This window comes from Hemitrygon akajei, chromosome 11 (assembly GCF_048418815.1).
Source record: "Hemitrygon akajei chromosome 11, sHemAka1.3, whole genome shotgun sequence".
Lineage (NCBI taxonomy): Eukaryota > Metazoa > Chordata > Chondrichthyes > Myliobatiformes > Dasyatidae > Hemitrygon > Hemitrygon akajei.
The window spans coordinates 163409632-163429874 of record NC_133134.1 but is presented as its reverse complement, the minus strand read 5'-3'; the positions used below and the strand labels follow the sequence as shown (position 1 = coordinate 163429874).

The 20243-nt window shown below is 38.0% G+C and overlaps 1 protein-coding gene across 2 annotated transcripts in view; it reads right to left on the bottom strand.

Moving 5' to 3' along the window:
* Positions 1 to 1518: 1518 nt before the first annotated feature.
* The window catches only part of LOC140736225 (casein kinase II subunit alpha), a 114104-nt gene continuing 95379 nt past the window's right edge, over positions 1519 to 20243 (bottom strand). For both annotated transcript variants that reach the window (XM_073062142.1, XM_073062141.1), the window contains 7 exons: positions 18233 to 18316; positions 15203 to 15313; positions 9999 to 10100; positions 7564 to 7664; positions 7264 to 7412; positions 6562 to 6651; positions 1519 to 6450 (listed from right to left, as the gene is read on the bottom strand). In XM_073062142.1, the coding sequence (XP_072918243.1) occupies positions 6335 to 6450; positions 6562 to 6651; positions 7264 to 7412; positions 7564 to 7664; positions 9999 to 10100; positions 15203 to 15313; positions 18233 to 18316 (753 nt within the window). In that variant the 3' untranslated portion in view covers positions 1519 to 6334. The remainder of the gene's footprint in view (positions 6451 to 6561; positions 6652 to 7263; positions 7413 to 7563; positions 7665 to 9998; positions 10101 to 15202; positions 15314 to 18232; positions 18317 to 20243) is intronic.

Sequence of the window (20243 nt, the reverse complement as noted above, 5' to 3'; positions counted from 1 at the left end):
TTAAAACACACAATACTGTATCATAAATCCAATACAAACTGGATTAATCTCTTGAGCCAACTCTGATGAAAAACATCTCAACCAAAAACTTATCCGAAAATACTTCAAACATATGGCAGCAGGTCAATGTCCATTCTGAGATGTATATTAAAATCATTGGCACAAAAATATTTTAGTAGCTGGAAATGCTATGATGATTAACTAGTTACCCAAGATTCAATTGGCAATTGTTAATCACTCATTTGTATGACTGCAGGTTGGGGTACTTCTGAAGCTTGTTCCACAGGGGAATCGAATAGCTACAGCTACATTGTGACAATTGACATAATAATAGCCACTTTATAAAACATGATTGAAATAATCAATTATTAATAGTTCTTATTGCTTCTAAGTTTTATTATCTGGCATGTTCCTAATTTAACATTTAGAAATGTGATAACCATCTCTAGGTACAAGATTAGCCATGAAGGACATTAATGTTTTTAAGAATTTGGAAATAGGCTATTTTATCTAGGAATGTGATCAGAACCCTTGCAGGTGGTGAACAGGTGAAATGTCCACCCATAAAACCCAAATCACAAAGTGCATCAATAATGACATACACATCCTGAGAAAAATACCCCACTCAGTGCTTGGTGCTGGTGTTCTATGCCAGGCAATGGATGAACTTGCAAAGATTTATGGGGGAAACCTTCATGAAAGGAGCTGTCCTGCCAAGATCAGTAGAGACTATAAATAGTTGAGAACAAAAAAAAATGAAAATCATATGTTAAAATCCTTCTCTGAGCAAGACTTTGAATAGAAGGGCCCTAGAGAATGATAGGGCAGCATTCTCGGACAAATGTCCTAATATTAAAATATGGGAACCCTGAAAATGTTTAAGTTTCACCTTCAAGGAAAGCCAACTCCTTTTAATTCCTGTAATATCAATTAGACACTGCTGCAAAGGCATAGTGACGTGGTAGAATATTTATTTGGTACAGTAGCACCACTGCACAGCGAACACGCACCTGTATATTTATAATGGCATTGTACCATATTTTGACCCATTAACTAAATTGGAATAAGTGTGACTGACACAAGGTCAAGTAAAAATGAGCACTGGAACACTATGTGAACCACAATCATCTTATATACACACGCACACATACACACACACACACAATCCAGTCTATTTTAAAGTGTAATGTGAATGCAGTATTGAAGAGGTGCACTTTCCACATAGAACATCCTAAGCTTTGTTGAAGAGGACATTCTGATTTAAAATGCACTATTTTCCCCAAAGCGTTACAGTTGTAAATGTTAATTAAAATTAATCTAGACACCATCAAAATCTCTTCTCCCCTCTATTCAACTTTAGAAAAATACTGAAGGAAAGGGAAAGAGGTTTTGATGGATGAAGGTATTTCTGTCCCAGGCACCCATATGGCAGGCTAACTGTCAAGATTCTTGTATTCGCATTCATTCAACATTTGCAACGAAAGCAGAACAAAAAAAAACCCACGCTGTATGGCACAATTTTCATGTTTTCCCTCTAGCACATATTTATCAATTTCAGTTTAACAAGAATAAAACTACAACCTGTTTTCTTTAGATTCCCAACATTTAAAAACAGGTTACTTCTACGAGTGAATTTTCTTGCATTTTTAAACAGATTAGAATTCAGCAGCATTGTAAAATATTGGCTTTTAACCTTCAAAATCTAATTATGATGCAAGAAGTGCTGAAGCACAATTTTTTTCTGAACACAAAGGCAATTTACAGATGCAGTTAACATTGCAATCCTGCAACGAGTGGCAGAAGTCCAATCAAGATACACTGTTGCTGCAAACCAGTTTCCATCCGCTCAGTTGCTTGTTATGGGAAAGCGCACGTCAATCAGAAAGTACATCTTTAAGCAATATTTCTTTTGCTATCTACAGTGCTCAAACTATGTGTGTAAAAATAAATCTACAAAATAAAGTTAAACGTTATATCCAGGAACCAGATAAAACAACATTCAGTTAATTACAGATGTTTCTTTCCTCTCAAATACTGTAGCAAAGTTCCGATGACTTGATCTCCTCATGCAGCTTCTGTGGGCTTTACTCAAATGCGTTGATGGTTTATTCCAATAATCATGATTACATTCTATGTCCTTTTGTCAACCTGCAGATGCCCGATAGCCCAGGCACGTGGGAAACAATGCAGTGATGAAAAATCTGAAGTTTGTGATCCACTGAAAGTGCTTGCACACACCCCAGAGGGGAAAATACAAATCACAACTACTTGTATATAAACGCAACAGAGATTCAGAATTTTCAAAATAATTTCTGCTTTTTTTATCCAGTTACTTCTACTTGGAATTAATTGGTTACAAATCCTGACACAGTAATTTAACAACAAACAGTCCACCCGAACCCCAGGGCTGATATAGCACTTGCAAGACTGAGTTACAAGAGCCACAGCACTATATTGGCATTCATTGTCACAGTAAAGTGACACATTATTGCATTGTAAGATTTTGTGTGGTCAGTTTGTCATGAATGCTCAGTACACTGCAATCATTCAGAAATATTACAACAGATCCCACTCTGGTCAAGTTAAGAGCATGGAGAGTGAGGATGAGACGAGTGATAAAGGGAGGGACTTCGATCAGGCCATTGTGATATCTTCTCAAAAGGGTAACACTGATTAGGGCAAGATTATAGAGCTTCAATAGTGGTCATAATTGTAAAATGCTAATACCAAGCTCATTACCTTCCTTACCACCCCCAACTGCACTGAGAAACTCTGGAATACAACATATGATGCATCTGGAGTCAGAGGAGGGGCTGAAGAACTGTAATAATAATTATTACAGGTGATAAGCACCAGAGCAGATATCTCCAACCTGCAAAAGGTGCCTTATCACTCTGCTCAAAAAGTTAGAAGAAAAACACATCAACTCTGAACCTTATCAAATGACTGCAACAATTTTACTTAAAAATTCAATAATTTCATTGATTAAATTTTCAAAAACGTGTAGGTCACAAGTAATTTGGGATAGAAGATATCCAACAAAAAGTGGACAATTTTCTTTCACGCCTCCAAGGTTAAGTTTTCTATGTGCATTGATCTTGCCAAAAGATTTGATGATTCAATTCGATCACAATGAAACCAAGAGTTTAAGAGTTCAGGTGAAATTTTGTTAAACTGAGATTGTGTTTTACTCATTAATTTTTAAACAAAACAGAGACTTGCAACTTTAGCAATTTATTTTTTTTAACAGATTACCTATCAAGTCTAAATGCATTTCACAACTAAATTAGTTATTCCTAAGACTGCAAGATAACAATTAGCTCCATTTAATTATGTAAATATACATGGGCATAGGTTTGTTTTCAAAAAGAGAGGCATTGCCAGATTTGTATTGACATCTACAACCTTCTAACACATTTGGTTTTGGTCGGAAATTCAATAGATATGTTTTTTTATGATTTCTATTTTAATCATCAGGGCTGAAGTTATAGGACCAGTATTTCATACACACAAAGGTCTAGGTGGATCCATGAGCTTTAAGAGACACACGCCTCTGATTCTCTATGATCGGACATTGCCAGGAGGCTCAGCAATATCCAACAGAATCAGCAAAGTGCAGTACTGAATGGACTGGATATCCAAGTGTATTAAGGAGGCAGTAAATCAAACAGTAAAAAAACGTTTAAGACTGGATTGCAACTGGTGTAAATTTTAACCCTTTGAGCAAATTTTTTTGTTAGTTCCATCTTCAACCAATCAATGGTGTTGATATTTTGCTGCAAACATGTTGATAAAAGTCGACTTCTTACAGATGAATGTATATAAGAATGAGGTTGCTAAATGCAAACCAAGACAGACCAATGAAACTACAAGTCATATGACATGCAGTGTACCACAAAATATCCTTGGGGCATTTTACCACTTTTATTAAAAAGTCTTAAGTTTTGCACAGGTCCGAAATTCAGACAAGTTACTGCAGTTTGAAAAGCAGATCGTGGACCCAGTTAGTGGAGTTCTGATACTCCATGCCCAGAAATGCTATAAAATTATAAAGGGGTAGGAGAGGGGTTTCAAATATTTACTGCAAAACAGTAACATATACAATGCATTGCAGTATCATTGTGCTAATGAACCATCTGCAGCAATGGAATGTGAGTTTAGAAAGGAAAGCACGAGTGTTAACATCACACACACTTGTGGCACTCATTATGGGGGCAGGGGATTTCATTATAATTTGTTCAGAACAAACTAAATGAGCAATACTAAGAATATACCAAAATTAGGGCCAAATATCCAAAATGGCTGCTAACTTGCATTGCTAAAACATTTTAGTAATAATTTCAGTATATTAAGCCAAAATACTACTCAAATGATTACGTTAGATCATTCACACCCCACAAAAGTAAATTAAGATAACACAGTGCTTCCTATAACTTTCATTTTAGTTTTCTTTGAAATTGAAGTCCCGTAAGAAGAATTGGTGATGATCTTCGCTGCTTATTTACATGAGGTGTGTTTTAGAAGAGACAAGTATCTCAACAAAATTTGGTATATTGAGAGGAAGCTGTTTCTTGTTCCCATATTGAAACCAAATTGGATTATCCACAAATGCACACTGACCACCCCCAACCCATTCCCCAAACAAGGGATACACAAGAGCCACACAAAAAAAAACAAGTGACTGGAAATATCTTTTGTCTATTTTCACATATGTACCAATGATCACTGCTTTTAGAGTCTGACACCACTCCAAATTTGCATTTCCAAGCAGCTCACGAACAACCAGTTTAATGGGTGAATAAAACAAAATAATGCATACATACCTCCTAAAATGTTATTTCCTTGACTGGAATTGGTTTGGGGGTCACTGATGTTCACAAAGCAAACAGCACTGCTCTGCTTTTTACTAATATGTATATGGGTACCACCACTGTAATAGCATTGTAATGTATGGCCACTGCATTAAACACAAGTTTCTGCATATAAACATGCACAATGCAAATAAGCCCCAGAACTCACTGAGGTACAGAAAGTGCCTCATCACTCTAGCCTCCAGGTACATGAGTGAGCTTGCCCAATCATTCAGTCTGACCCAATGGATCTGAGAAGGCAGATGAAAACACCATGTGGTAAAATGCACAGTGGAAAGAACAAATAATGCACCTAATTGGATGATGAATGTGTAACCAGGGCCTGTTTAATAAAATGTAGTCAAACACAGTATTTACTCAACTGCCATCTCACTAATCACCAGCAGCAGCCTCGCTTCTAAACAATTTCCTTAAAACAAAAAAACACCCACAAATTTTCCTTCCCCACCCTACCAAAAAAGGCTGAACCCATTTGCTGATTCAATGGGTCCCCACTTCCCTTTAACTGCTTTAAATAAAAGGCAACTGGAAAAAAACAGTAGAATCAATGGGAAATGAGCATATAAAGTGGTCGATACGTGGCATTAATGATATTCGTGCTGCCTGTTGTTTTTGTGGAAGCATTCTCAAAGCTGTTAAAAACTTTTCAGTCCAAGAGTCTGAAACCGATTCAAACTCCAAAAACAGTTGCATTATCCAAAGTAACTTTATGGTGTGCTGTGCTTGGGACAAAGACAGGAGAGGAAAGCCCATGGTTCACTTGGTTTGTCCAAGCAAGAAATGTGTTTTAAAAAAAGTAAAGAGGAACAAATTAGCTTTCAAGATACTCTTAAATAACAGCAGTTTAACCAGAGTACTTTGAAAAGCACAGTATAAATTTAATGTTGTGCTTCCAGTATTTAATGTTTCCAATGAGTTTCAGGTCAGAGATGATCTCTCTTAGCATAGCCAATTCTGGCCACTTGGATTTTAGATGGCAAAGTTTCAAATCGCATTGCTGGTAAAAAGACTTGAATGGAAAAAAAACCTGATTATTTCAAAATAAATTATTTCCGAGTTACTAAGTTATGGCAGCAGACAATGCTTCGAGAATTTGACATCGTCTGCTCAAACTCCACTCAAAAACCTTTGGGGGAAGAAATGTGGTGACACTGAACAAGTGCTCTCGTGTAGGCAACAATTTTTGACAGAGGCATTACATATGGCCTAGGTAGGACTAAAAGAGGTATACTGTCTCTAAGTTTGTAACATACAAAACACAAAAGAAAAATTTCTCAAGTAAAAATCAGCCATTTTTTTTCCTTTTCAAAATGATTGAACTGAAGAGAATCCATAAGCAACTGCTCAGACGTGACAAGCTCAGCTGGTTCCCCGTGCTTCCAAGGAGGAGTGAGGTGGAAGGGAGGGGCAGAAAAGGGGTGACCAGGCTGTTGCCAGGGTTACAAGTAGTCAGGAGGGCGACATCAAGGCTGGGCCCCAGCAGTGGCAGGAACCGGCGTCCCGAGGGTATTGGTAGCAGAGATGACTGGCGAGCCAGCTAGGGGTCCCAGTGGTGAAGAGGTTGGCATTGCAGATATCCCTGTACAAGAAGCATATTGAATAAAATTAATCTCACAAAGGAACAGAAGCTTTTTGTGCAGATTTAAACTGAATGGATGTCACTCAAGTTGCTAATGGCACTGGAACTGACCTGACATCATACTGGCTGAGCTGATTGGAGTGCTGCCTGTTGGCATGTTACCACAGGAGCCCATTCGGGATTGGTCTTTCACAATTGGGTCTGTAGGATAGAGCAGAATCAAAACTTGGTATAAGCATTCAGAATTTTACTGAAAAGACATGATCAGCTTTGAAGATATGTCTAATTCAAAACTATTATAAAAGTCTTTTAAAAAAAAATCTATTCCTCGTTTCCAGTACAGAGGCAAAGAGAAAACTCGTATTCACTTATTTATCATAGTACATCGAAACATACAGTGAGATGCGCTGTTTGTGTTAACAGCCAACACAACCTAAGGATGTGCTAGGGGCAGCCCGTAAGTGTCACCACACATGGAATGTCCACAATGTTCACGGAACAACACAAGCAACAACAACAGAATAACAGCAACAAAACAATCTCCTTTCCCCCCCTCTCTCTCACCAACAACCCCCCCACCACACACACACACAACAGTCCTACTACCTCAGGACGGGCCACATCCGGGCCTCCAACCTCCACTGCTTTTACAAAACATGCATTAAGATCACTCCTATGTTCTCACTCATCCTCAGCAACAGAACTCACTTTCATCCTATGCCTCAGTGGCTTAAAGTCCAACAGAATAGTGGAAAGGTGTCCTTCCCACTAGAATTTGGAACAATCCCAGTAAGCAGAGTGAACAGGACTTACAAAAATATGGATGTTCCATAGCTTCCCTTGCTGTTAGGCGTGTTTGATGATCATATCGTAGCAGCTTATCCAAGAAATCCAGTGCTTCTGAACTGACAAGATGCTGATTCTCACTGTGGACAAAGCGTTCCCATCTTTTACGGGAATGTCTGAAACAAAAAGAATGGTGTATTCAATTTTTGTCTTACAATTCTGAAACAAATTTTGTCTGGATGTTCTTGTGAGGCACTACATAAATTTCTTTTTAGTGAATAATTAATTGTTTCATTTTAAACACAAACAAAAGGGATGTTTACTAACCTGCCCAGGATGTCATTAAACCGAGGGTCCAGCTCAATGTTGTACTTGTCAATGTAGTCATATAGGTCTTCTGTGCCTAGCACTTTAGCTATTCTGACCAACTTCAGCGACAGAGGAAAACAAATAGAAATAATTTGGAGGAAAGAAGATTATACAGTGAGTCAGATCACAAGTTTTAACTCTAATGGAATTATTTTCTTTATAAAAACAATGTTATCATTAAGAAACACACTGAAGGGATGCAATGATTTTGATATCAAATTAATATCTTTTCTGACCATGCAATCAGAGACATAAACCTATTTTCCATAATATATTACCAGTTGTGCTTTGTAACTTCAGTCATTGCTTCACTAGTTCTAACAGTGCACTCTTGCATACTCAGTGTAACACCATCCACTCATTGGTGTTAAAGCTGCAATCTTTTGAACGTGTTGCAATTTCTAAGGTGTGCCTGTATTCCAAGTATTAAGTCTTGAGGCAGTCCCAATGTGGGTTGAAATGTTGAACAGATTAAGCAAATCCACCATAACTATAGTTAATCATGGGTTTGTCAGTGAAGTCACATCCTGATTTAGTTTAATTGATTTTTCGATATAATATTAAACCAACGAGGACGATTTGAATTATAATGATTCATGAAATAGCAATTTTATGTATACAGGTTTCCCCCACTATCCGAAGGTAGAGCGTTCCTATGAAACTGTTTGGAAGCCGTATTGTCGTAAGGCAAAGAAGCAATTAATATTAACTTATATGGGAAAAATTTTTGAGCATTCCCAGACCCAAAAAAATAACCTACCAAATCATACCAAATAGCACATAAAACCAAAAATAACAAGAACATATAGTAAAAGCAGGAATGATATAAGTATACAGCCTATATAAGGTAGAAATATTGTATGTACGGTATAGTTTCACTTATCAGAATTGGGAAGACAGCGAGCCAAAATCGATTTGGAGAAAAAAAATCAACACATACATGCATGCGCACACAACTGCCCGCACAAGGCTTCACAGTCATGGTAGTCTTTCTCGGGGGTAAACACACATATAAAATGGGCGTCTTTTTATCATAAAAGCCACAATCCTCTTCGGTAAATGAAAACAGGTACTAATGTAGGTCTTTCGTGACAGCGAGCTGCCGTAAAGCGAACGTTCGAAAAACAGGGGCCACCTGTATATATAAACCCTTCCTACAGAATGGGAACATGTAAAATGGAGGATGCCCTGAAGTGACAATTTAGACAAGGGTAACCCCTCCCCCCATAATTTAAGAACCAACTAGATACTGCTGTTTATTTGGGAGGAAGAAGATGGAATTGGGGGTGAGGGGGAGAAGAGAGATAGTTACACTTCCTTTTAAACAGGTCAGCTACAATTGACAGATTGTCTTGTTCATCCATATCTATTTTCCAGCCCTTCCTCAGTAAAGGACTTTATGGACATCAGTCCAAAACACTTTTTCTCCACCTGCAGGTTAAGATGTTTTCTACACCCAACTTGGATTTTAAAATCTTCAATGTGTCGCATTCTTTTAGCGATGTTTTAGGGAGGTTAGACTAAAGTATCAAGGTAAAGGAAGATTTGGTTTCCAGTGATAGACAGAAGAGGCAGAGCTTGTGTCAGTGAACAAATGAACAATAGTTAAGAATGCCAGTGGGTATAAAAGGCAGCAAAAAATACTGTCTGTATTCTTTATGAACACTTGTAACTTACAAGACCCTAGTGACATATTTCATGGAACTATTTATATAATTTTTATATACAATGTATAACTAAACTCCAGAGTATATAATTTATGTTCACAACCTAATAACACACTATAATTATGTCAGATGTTACAATATCAGAATTCTGTACCTTATTAATCATAATGTCACACTAATCATTCCTCTGCACAGGAGTTTTAATTTTTAGTCTGAATATAACACCATGTACCGTAGAACAATCAAATTATCTCAAATTGAAAGCAAGGAAATTCCATTAAAGGAAATAGGCCCCTGATGTGGCCTCATGAACCACAGAGTGGGTAAATAAATATTAGGATATTGATCAACTAGTATTTTATTAAATTGTCTGTTGAGACCAAGATTAACCAATTTCAACACTACTTTCCTGGTTGGGGTAGGCTGCAGTGAATGAAATGATCTTTTGCAAAAGAGAAATAGATCACTCTGTGAACTTATATTAATACAAAGTGCACTGTCTTCTAACTAGGAGCTTGTGGTTAATTACCCCAACCTGACGGAGATCAACACTACAAGTTCTACCAACACTAATTTGGTAATCTTGATTATTTAACAAAGATGAATGCACATGAGCTGAATGTAAAGCCATTAATGGTCAGGTGTTAGACCCAATCAACAGCATATGGTAGTAGTCAGAAGACACATTTTTCAAAATAGGACCTTGTAAAAAGTGGATGTTCTTACCTGATCATAATTGTCATGGCCATGGAAAAATGGCTCTTTTCTGAATATCATGCTAGCAAGCATACAACCTAAACTCCACATGTCTAGACTGTAATCATACATCTGCAATAAACCAAGCAAAATAATTTTTACCGCAATGATAATTATAGAGTACTATTTGAAAAATTGAAACAAAAAACTTATTAACCCACTTCCAAAAGAATTTCAGGGTATGATCATTGTGCAAAATATATTGTCTTGAATTGAAAAGCGAACAATATTGTTCAGGATTTTTTCCTGAACAATAATTTGATTCATGCATTACGACAATTAGCCTGGGGTCAAGTGCTAAAATGCATCCTGGAGGAAAATGATTGCCAAAGTTCTGATGCACAGAGAATTCCAACTTAACAAATTTTCCATCCATCATTCAGCTACTATCTTTTAACATCTCCTTTTGGAGTCACTGCATTTTATTAGAGGCTGGTAGCATTGGATTTATTCTGGTATAACATTTAATTAAAGATCACTCTGAGTTACGAACACTCAACTTCTAGACACCCATATGAACTAACTTTTCACTGTTCCAGTCAGTCAGAATCAGGTTTAATATTGCTGATATGTTGTTCCTCTGCAGCAGCAGTAAAAAACACCGTACATTACAATAAGTATCATACAGTGGTGCTAGAAAGTTTGTGAACACTGTAGTATTTTCACTATTTCTGCTTAAATATGACCTAAAACATGATCAGATATTCACGTCAGTACTAAAAATAGACAAAGAGAACTTAACTAAATAAATGACAAAAAACAATGTTCATTTACTTATTGAGAAAAATGATCTAATATTACATGTACTTGTTGGAAAAAAATGTGTGAACCTTTGGTTTCAGTAATTGGTGTGACCACCTTGTACAGCAACAACTTTAATCAAACATTTCCTGTAACTGATCAGTCCTGTACATCAGCTTGGAGGAATTTTAGGCTATTCCTCCTTACAAAACTGCTTCAACTCTGGGATGTTGGTGGGCTTCGTTGCGTGAATTGCTTGCTTCAGGTCCTTCCACAACATTTCTATTGGATTAAGGTCAGGACTTTGACTCAGCCATTCCAAAACATACATTTTCTCCTTTTTAAACCATTCTGTTGTTAATTTACTTATATCTTTCAGATCATTGTCTTGTTGTATTATCCAACTTCTATTAAGCTTCAGGTGATGGACTGCTACCCTGACATTCTCCTGCAAAGTGTTTTGATACAGTTTTGAATTCTTTGCTCCCTCAATGATTGCAGCAAAGCAGTCCCAGACCATGATGCTCATTCCACCATGCCCCTTTTTCCTCCAAACATAGCATTGTGTGTTTCTGCCAAAAAGTTAATCTTTTCCTGAACAACAATTTGATTCAAGCATTACAATAATTAGCCTGGGTACAGAGATGTCAGGGGTAAGTACTTTTTTTTTTAAAACGCAGAGTGGTGAGTGTGTGGAATGGGCTGCCGGCAATGGTGGTGGAGGTGGATATGATAGGGTCTTTTAAAAGACTCCTGGTCAAGGTACATGGAGCTCAGAAAAATAGAGGGCTATGGGTAACCCCAGGTAATTTCTAAGATAAGGACATGTTTGGCGCAGCTTTGTGGGCCGAAGGACCTGAATCGTGCTGTAAGTTTTCTTTGTTTCTAATTCTATGTTTTGTCTTATCTGTTCACAGAACATGGTCGAAGAAGCGTTGTAGAACATCTAGGTGATTTGCAAAGTTGAGACATGCAGCAATTTTTTTTTGAGAGAGCAGTGGTTTCCTTGCATGACAACCATTCTTGTTCAATGTTTTTCTTAAAGTGGACACATGAACAAGTTCCAGAGATTTCTGCAGATCTTTTGCTGTTACCTTTGGGTTCTTTTTCACCTCCTTCAGCATTGCATGTTCTGCTCTTGCTGTGATCTTTGCAGGATGCCCACTCTTAGGGAGAGTAGCAATAGTACTGAGTTTCCTCCAGTTGGAGACAATTTCTCTTAGTGTGGACTGGTGAACACTTAGGTCTTTAGAAATGCTTTTGTAGCCTTTTCCAGCTTCATGCATTGCTACAATTCTTCTTCTAAGGTCCTCTAAAAGTTGTTTTGATTGAAGCATGGTGCACATAAACGGATCTTATTTGAGAAGAGCAGGCTCTGTCAGTAACCTGACTTTGTATGTCTTTTTAATACACCGTAAATTCTGTTGTATAAGCCGACCTGGAGTACTAGCCAACCCCCCATTTTCAAGGTTGAAAAAGTGACTTTTTCATGTTACCTTTGTATAAGCCGACCCCTTTTGTAGAGGTTTTTGATTTAGCCAGAAAAGATCACAAGATCTCAGTACTCAGCTTTGCCAGATCCTGGACCTGGAAATTTTGTAAACCAGTACCTGCTAATAGGTATACACATTGTAGGGCATTATAAGCGAATTCTTAATAAATAAATCAGGGAGTGAAGTTTTGGATTAGGTGCCCAATGGTAAAGAATCCTCTGAAATGTAACCCCCATGAAACCATTTAGCGCCCATCGTAATCTTGTTAAAGCATAACATAGGGTGGCAGGATCAGTACGTGTATGTACTCAGTATTGAGTTTGCGACCACCATGTACAGAAGATTAAAACGAATGAGATATGATGCTGGCTTCAAGCTGAATGTTGTAGATCTTGCTAAAGAAACAAATAATTCTGCAACTGCTAAGAAGTTTAGTGTAAATGAGAAACAAGTGAGAGAATGGAGAAAAGCGGAGGACACGCTGACGGAAATGCCAAAGATGAAATGTGCAAACCGCGGGAAAACATGCCAGTGTCCAGAACGCGAAGAAAAAGTTTTAGAGTGGGTGAAGCACCAGCGATCATCTGGATACACTGTTACCAGAGAAATGATTCGAGTTTAAGTGTTGGAATGGGCCGAGAAACACTGTGGGGTCAGCTTCACGAAGTTGGTGCACCCGATTTATGAATAGACACGATCTTGTGTTGAGACGAAAAAACAAAGATTGCTTAGAAAATTCCCGAAGGGTGTTGTTTACGTTCAAGAACGCGACTGGATGGACAAAGCGGGTTGCTTGAAGTGTGGCGTCGACGTCCAGAAGGTTTCAGGAAGGAAAAGTCACTACTTGTCTGGGACATATTCAAAGTGCACTTGTCAGGTGAGACAAAAGCAACATTGAAAGCTGAAAATACGGACACTGCAGTCATCCCCGGTGGTTTGATGTCCATGCTCCAGCCACTAGATGTGAGTTTAAACAAACCATTCAAAGAATTCATGCGTCGACAGTGGAATTAATTTGACTCAAAAACAGCCAATAAATATGACCTGTCTTCTGTGTATTCATTTTTCCAAAGATGACACCCTCTGTATAAGCCGACCCCCTAATTTTAGGACCAAAATCTCGGCTTATACACTGGAATTTACAGTATGGACAGGGCATCTCTACAATCCACACCTCCAATCTCACCTCATTGACTGGAACACTTGACCCCAAATAGCTTTTGTAGAAGGTATTACCGCAGAGGCTCACATACTTTTTCCAACAAATACATGTAATATTGGATCATTTTTCTCAATAAATGAATGAATATAATTTTTGTGTTATTTATTTAAATGAGTTCTCTTTATCTAGCTTTAGGACTTGCATTAAGATCTGATCACATTTTAGGTTATATTTAAGCAGAAATAGAGAGAATTCTACAGGGTTCACAAACTTTCTAATGCCACTGTATATACATACATACACACAAAAATTAAATAAGTAGTGCAAAAAGAGTATAAATAGTGGCATAGTATTCATGGGTTGATTCATTGCAGGCTCAGGTGGAGGGGAAGAAGCTGTTGCTAAACTGTTAAGTGTGCGTTTTCAGGCTTCTGTACCTTCTCTTTGATGGTAGTAATAAAAAGGGGGTATGTCCAAGGTGATGAGGGACCTGAAGGGATTTCTTGAGGCACCGTCTTTTAAAGGTGTCGTCAATGGTGGACAGGCTAGTGCCCACGATGAAGTTAGCAGACTTCGCAGCCCTCTGCAGCTTTTAAATGATCCTGTGTAGTGGCCCCTCCATACCAATGTTAAGATAATCATTATTATTCATTGTAAAATGCAGAAGCACATAAACCTCGTAGAATACTTAAAACTCTCAGAATACAGTCGGCCCTCCTTATCTGCGGGTTCCACATGCACGGATTCAACCAACCGCGGATCGGGAAAACCCAGAACTTCTCTCTCCAGCACTTGTTTGAGCATGTACAGACTTTTTTTCTTGTCATTATTCCTTAAACAATACAGTATAACAACTATTTAAATAGCAGTTACATTGTATTGAGTATTATAAGTAATCTAGAGATGATTTAAAGTATACTGGAGGACATGCATAGGTTACCACAGATCGGGAATAAAAAAAAAACCTGGAAGTTCTCTAAGTCAAAACAGGTACATCTGGTATTAATTAGCGTCAGTCAAATGTTTGTCTTAGCATACAGCATATATTTAACCTTTCTATGCATATAAAACACTTAAGAAACCTAAAGTCCACCGCACTGAGACAGGTTAAATAAGCTCCAGTGCTCCGCCAAGTCCTAAAGTCCACCGACTTGAGCACCCGGAACCAATCCCCCGCGGATAAGGAGGGCAGACTGTACTTTAAGTTTTAACTAGATAAATCAACTGTACAATCAGACTGTTTTAATCATCTATTTTAATCATCCCATGATCTTTATTTTCTACCACTGATGAAATCAGTGGCATGTGATATATCTAGTATGCGGAGATTACAGTGTTAAGTTTTCTGTTACAATCACACTAGCTCACATGATACTTGTGGAATAGAATGCAAGTTCACTCACAAGGTGGCCCAAGTTGAACTAAAACTTGAAGAATCTGACGATTTCTGCACTACATTTCACACCTACAGTTTACATATCAAAATTGTCATTTTAAACAAAAGCAAAATAAAGAAGCTACAAATATGACAAATAAAAGAAAATTGCTCTAAGAACTATGAAGGTCAGCAGCTGCAGTGTTTTGATGTCAGGTCATTGACCTGAATCTTAATTTTTGTTTCTCTTTTTGGATTGTCTGACAATTTTTATTTATTTCATACCAAAGTCATTTACTTATATACTAAAGAGTAAAATGGTTACAATCCAACAAAAATTATGGTCAGTGTAAATTAATTCAGGAGAGCAGTATTGACGTTTCAAAATGTTGTTTGTTCACACCTGATAATCTACAAGTAGTTCGGGTCCCTTGAAGTACCTGGAGGCCACTCGAACATTGTACTCCTGGCCAGGGTGGTAGAATTCTGCCAGACCCCAATCTATCAGCCGCAACTGGTCAAAGAAAAAACAAATCACAGATTGTTGCAGAAGGCATTTTCATCAGATTAGATGAGAGCAAATCATTGAAATAATTAGAATCAAGGGATTAACATACTCCACTAGACTCTATCGAACCTCAAAACCTTTGTTTAAACCTCATCTTTTGCACAGGCATTGCAGGAACAGAGTACTCTACCCTATCAGTTTTCAAATCCAAGCTTTTAAGTGCTTTCAATGCCAGCTTACATGCACAGCATTTGTAAACTGCTGGACCACAGGAGATAACATGGACTATTCAATCCTTTGCTCAAGTGACACCCACACAAATGCATCTGCCAGCAGGGATCAGTAGATGACAATCAAAAGCAAAACAAAACCTCCCACTTTTCTCTCCTGGCATTCCAAAGATCAACTACGGCATCCTTATTGATTCTCTCACCTGCAGTAACAGAGGTCTTACCTACAAAAATATACTGAAATAGAACATTACATCTATCAGAATTTAGTAAGCTCCAGCATTACCCGTGATCAGTGAGCTGTCTGACTATATTTATTAAATCTACAGCATGTTCACATCAATTATAACAATTCATCCAGAAGAATGGCTATAGTAGCACATCCACCCACTCTTAGATAGTTGAATTGGTCCTACTTCTCACTTCAACACAGGTACAGGCAACCAGCATAGAATTCAATGCCAAATTTCACAAGGACAGATGCATCCAACCAGTCACCTCTGCACATTCCTCATTTATTTCTGGAAACATGCCCAAATTGTGACATTTCAATACATCAATGAACATTCCAAACTCAGAATTCCCAGGTATATCTTCACATACAGAACAGTCCACCAGGAACAGAGTATTGGCAGCTGAACCAACTCTAGACTCATTACATCAGGTCACACAGATAAGGAAAACTCATGTTCATTCTCCATCCTCCTTCAACTGATGAACAACCTGGAAAAAACACTAAGTATAGCAGAGACTGAGCTAGGGATAACAGTGTGTTTTAGCATAAAGTTAACAAACCAAATCTGAATTGGAATGACAGAACTTGACATATAATTTGACCACAGCCTGTACATGCATCTGTTCCAAAGAGGGAAAGTCCTTGCCAGAGTTCTTACGTTGAGTCTTTTCATGAAAAGGACACCAGCTGTCATATATAGTACTCCTAAATCAAAATTCAGAGCAGACCTAGCCTCTAAAATCTAACCTACCTTGAAGTTAAAAGTACAAGGATCAGCAGCAGAACCATTTTCCACCATATCACTCAATTTTACCATTCACCCACACTTTAGGGATAATTTAAGGTGATCTGTTGATCTACCAATAGACTGGAGTGTGGGAGGAAACTGGAACCCTCCAAGCAAATCCACATGGTCACAGGGAAACGCACACAAACTGCACACAGTTGTGGAAGCTAATATTGAACCTGGGTCACCTGAGCTGAGAAAATAGCCATGCTGCCCTTATTTTTACTATCAAGCCAAAAGAACGACCATGATGAGTGTACAAAAACATGCCAGATACAATACCAGGCACTGCTTCAAAAAAAAAACTGTGCCAACCTTGTGAAACTGCAACGCAGAGGAGAAAGATGGGTGGGTGGGGTAGTGGGGAATGAAGTAAGCTAGGAGGGTGCAAGTGAAAGAGGTAAAGATCCGAAGAAGGAAGTCAACAGAAGACAGTGGGTATTTGGAAGGGGGAAGGAATAGGGAGGTGATGGGCAAGTGGAGAAGGCGTGAGAGGGGAAACAGAATGGAGAATATCAAAGAGGAGGAAGCGATGAGAAACTTTGCGGTCAGAGATGAGTCTTCAATTAATGGACTCCACAACAAGTGATTAATATTCTGATTAGATAAGCAGATTAGCATGTCACTATCTCTTGATTTCTCAAGCAAAGCTTTTCCAGAATCCACAAGCCAAAATAAAATCAGAAACACACTCTTCTTGATGAATGCAACTCTCATCAATACTCAAGAAGCTTGGCACCATGCAGGACTAAACAGCTCATTTGATCAGCAGCCCAACTCTAGCTTAATCAGTCATTTCCTCAGTCACATCACAGAATGCTGACTGGCAGCAACTCATTAAGGTTTCCAAAGTACTTTGTAAAACAATAAACTCCAGCCTTGCAGATAAGTGCAAGGGAACACTGCTTCCTTCAAGCCATACATCATCCCTAATTGATTAGCACCACCAAACACTTCCATGCCAAAACCCTGCAACTTCCCTAACCAACAATGTCATAACACCTTCATCTGCAATGCAGCTGTGCGAAGTGGAAGTGGCAGCTGACCATCATCAGCTTCTCAAGATGTCCAATCAATACTCCCGCCAGCAACAGGAACATTTTTGCATGAGAAAAATACAGCTCTGACAGAAATTTTGTATAACTACGTTTTATAGGTAATAGCAATTTTTGTTAGACTAAATGTAGATGAATAAATCTAGTTTAAAGTTGATTTAATGGGCACTAATAAGCCTTCCAATGAATTTTACACCAAAGAAACCATTAAAATTTATTCCTCATAGTCCATAATTCACTGTTTTCACAAAATTATTCCTGATCCCAATAAAGAGGCATCTCCAAAGCTATTTCATAACAAATTAAAGACAACAGGTTGTCCTTCCATGCATATTACTTAAAATGTTTCCTTGGCTGGTATATCAGTAAGAATTTTGATTTGTCCTAATTCCCAAACCTTTCACTCTGCCTAAAAACTCAATTCCTTCCCTAATGAAATTCCTTTACTAATCAATTAAAGTTTGAACTTGTACAAAAATTGGGACAGGAAGACACAGAATAAACATTTTGCCAATTTTCCCCATACAGATATATATACTCTTAATTACATCAACCATAGTTGGAACCTCATGATGTGCAAAATCAAACAAAGAAATAACACAGCAGCCTTTCTGTTACCTTTCTGTGCTCATGGTCGATCATAACGTTGTGTGGTTTCACATCTCTGTGCATGATTCCCATACTGTGACAATAATCCAGGGCCTGCAAACAGAGGTTGATTTTTAGATGAAAACAGGAGTCCCATTAAGATTTCAACCTATCAGTAACTAAATTTAGTGAATTCTTCTGGCACATCAAGTATCTTGAACCACCAATTTGGATGCGTTTCCCCATACAATTGAACCAAAAAGTCCTACCCTATGTCTGGAATTTAGAAAATTAAGACCAAACAGTCACCAAGAGATCATCGAAGATCATACCCACTTTATCATAGGCCAAGTGAGCACATCTCCAAAGAGAGCTAACACAGGAAAGCATCCATCATCCAGACCATGCTCTTTTATCACTGCTGCCATCAGGAAGTTACAGTTACAGGAACCACACCACCAGGTTCAGAAACAGTTATTACCCCTCAAACATCAGGCTCTTGAACCAGAAGGTTGTCGTGACTAATGAATACCCTGCCACAACTGAGGTCTGATCACTAGGGCAGCAAGCTGTTTGCTGCACTGTTGAGTGTTTACTGTTTATTTGTGCTGTGCAATACCTGCATTTTGAATTATACTTATTAACTTATTTGCAGTAATATTTTGTTTTATGTGCTGTGCGTGATGTATGTTTTGTGGGTGCACTGCGGTCCAAAGGAACATTGTTTTTTTTAAATTGCACATGTACAGTTAGATGACAATAAACTTGGAACTTGATTAAAGCAAAGAGGCATCAGAAGATGATTTCATTGAAGGCATTACCTTAAACGAAGGTTTGAATGTCTGCATGTAGATTAAAAAGAAAATGCAACTCATTCCCCAGAAAACTCTAGTGAACTTGCTATTTACTTGTAGAGCTGCATACTTCTGGTAATGAGTAAAGAATTTCAAATGAATATGGTAAAAACCATTTCTAGGAGACAATTATTCCTGAACATTACAATGTTGCAACAGAGAATGTATTTAGAGATGTGCCCTTAGAGATACTGCCCATCTGCAATTCACAATTTAAATGTTATTTCTAGAATGTCACCGATAAAGTAATTCAGCTTACAGCTGTGAAGTGCAGCAGAAGTGTGAGCCAAGACTGCAGATAGTTGGCTTCTTGTAATGTAGTTTGACAGGGGGAGAATTGCTCCAGAGATCATGCTCTTTTATCATATTTAAACAGCCTCACTTTTCAAGTGGTAGTTGAGCATTGGTATGCAATCTTTCAACTAGCAAGGAAGAACTTTGGCCTACTTCTTGAAAACTGTGACATCAAACTAATGTTTGTGCATGAAAATCAACTAAAATTCCCCATATTTCTGATCAAGAGTCTTCAACCTGAAAAATTCACCCAGATCCTCTTTCCACCTATGCTACCTGACATGTTGAGTGCTTAGCATTTTAAAAAAAATTGTCTTAGTGCACAACTTTGACACCCCTTGCCCTTCATCAAACCAATTCATTGCTGCATGTGCTTCATTCAGCATGTCAAGATCGTGAAAGCCTTTTTGTACTGAATGCTCAGGAAGGAATCTGAGTGGTTGACATCCATCATCTGAATCTGCAAATTACAATTTTGAAGAACTAGCTTGTTTAAAAGAAAGGCTGCAGTTCAGCTGATTAATTCAATGGTAAATCAATGTAATCATTCCTACTTAATATGTCCCTAAACTTTGCAGTGACATTATCTTTAGATCTTCAAAATCGGCTGTAGATCTGTCTTGGTAATCATTTATTGATTTCTTATCAGGCCAGCAGTGATGATATCTGAATCAAAAATTCTGGTACGGAAGGAACTCTAGTTTGAATCCATAACTGAGGCAAATACCTCAAATAATCCCCTTAATACTGTAGTCAGCTGAGCGTATGCCTTCAAGGAAATAATTTATTCCAGGAGATTGACCATCAGGAGTTACTAGTTTCTGTGGTGCAAGCACTCTAGTTTTCACCCTGCTTCAAATACCTTATCTTTAAAACAAAATAATATTTTCCAA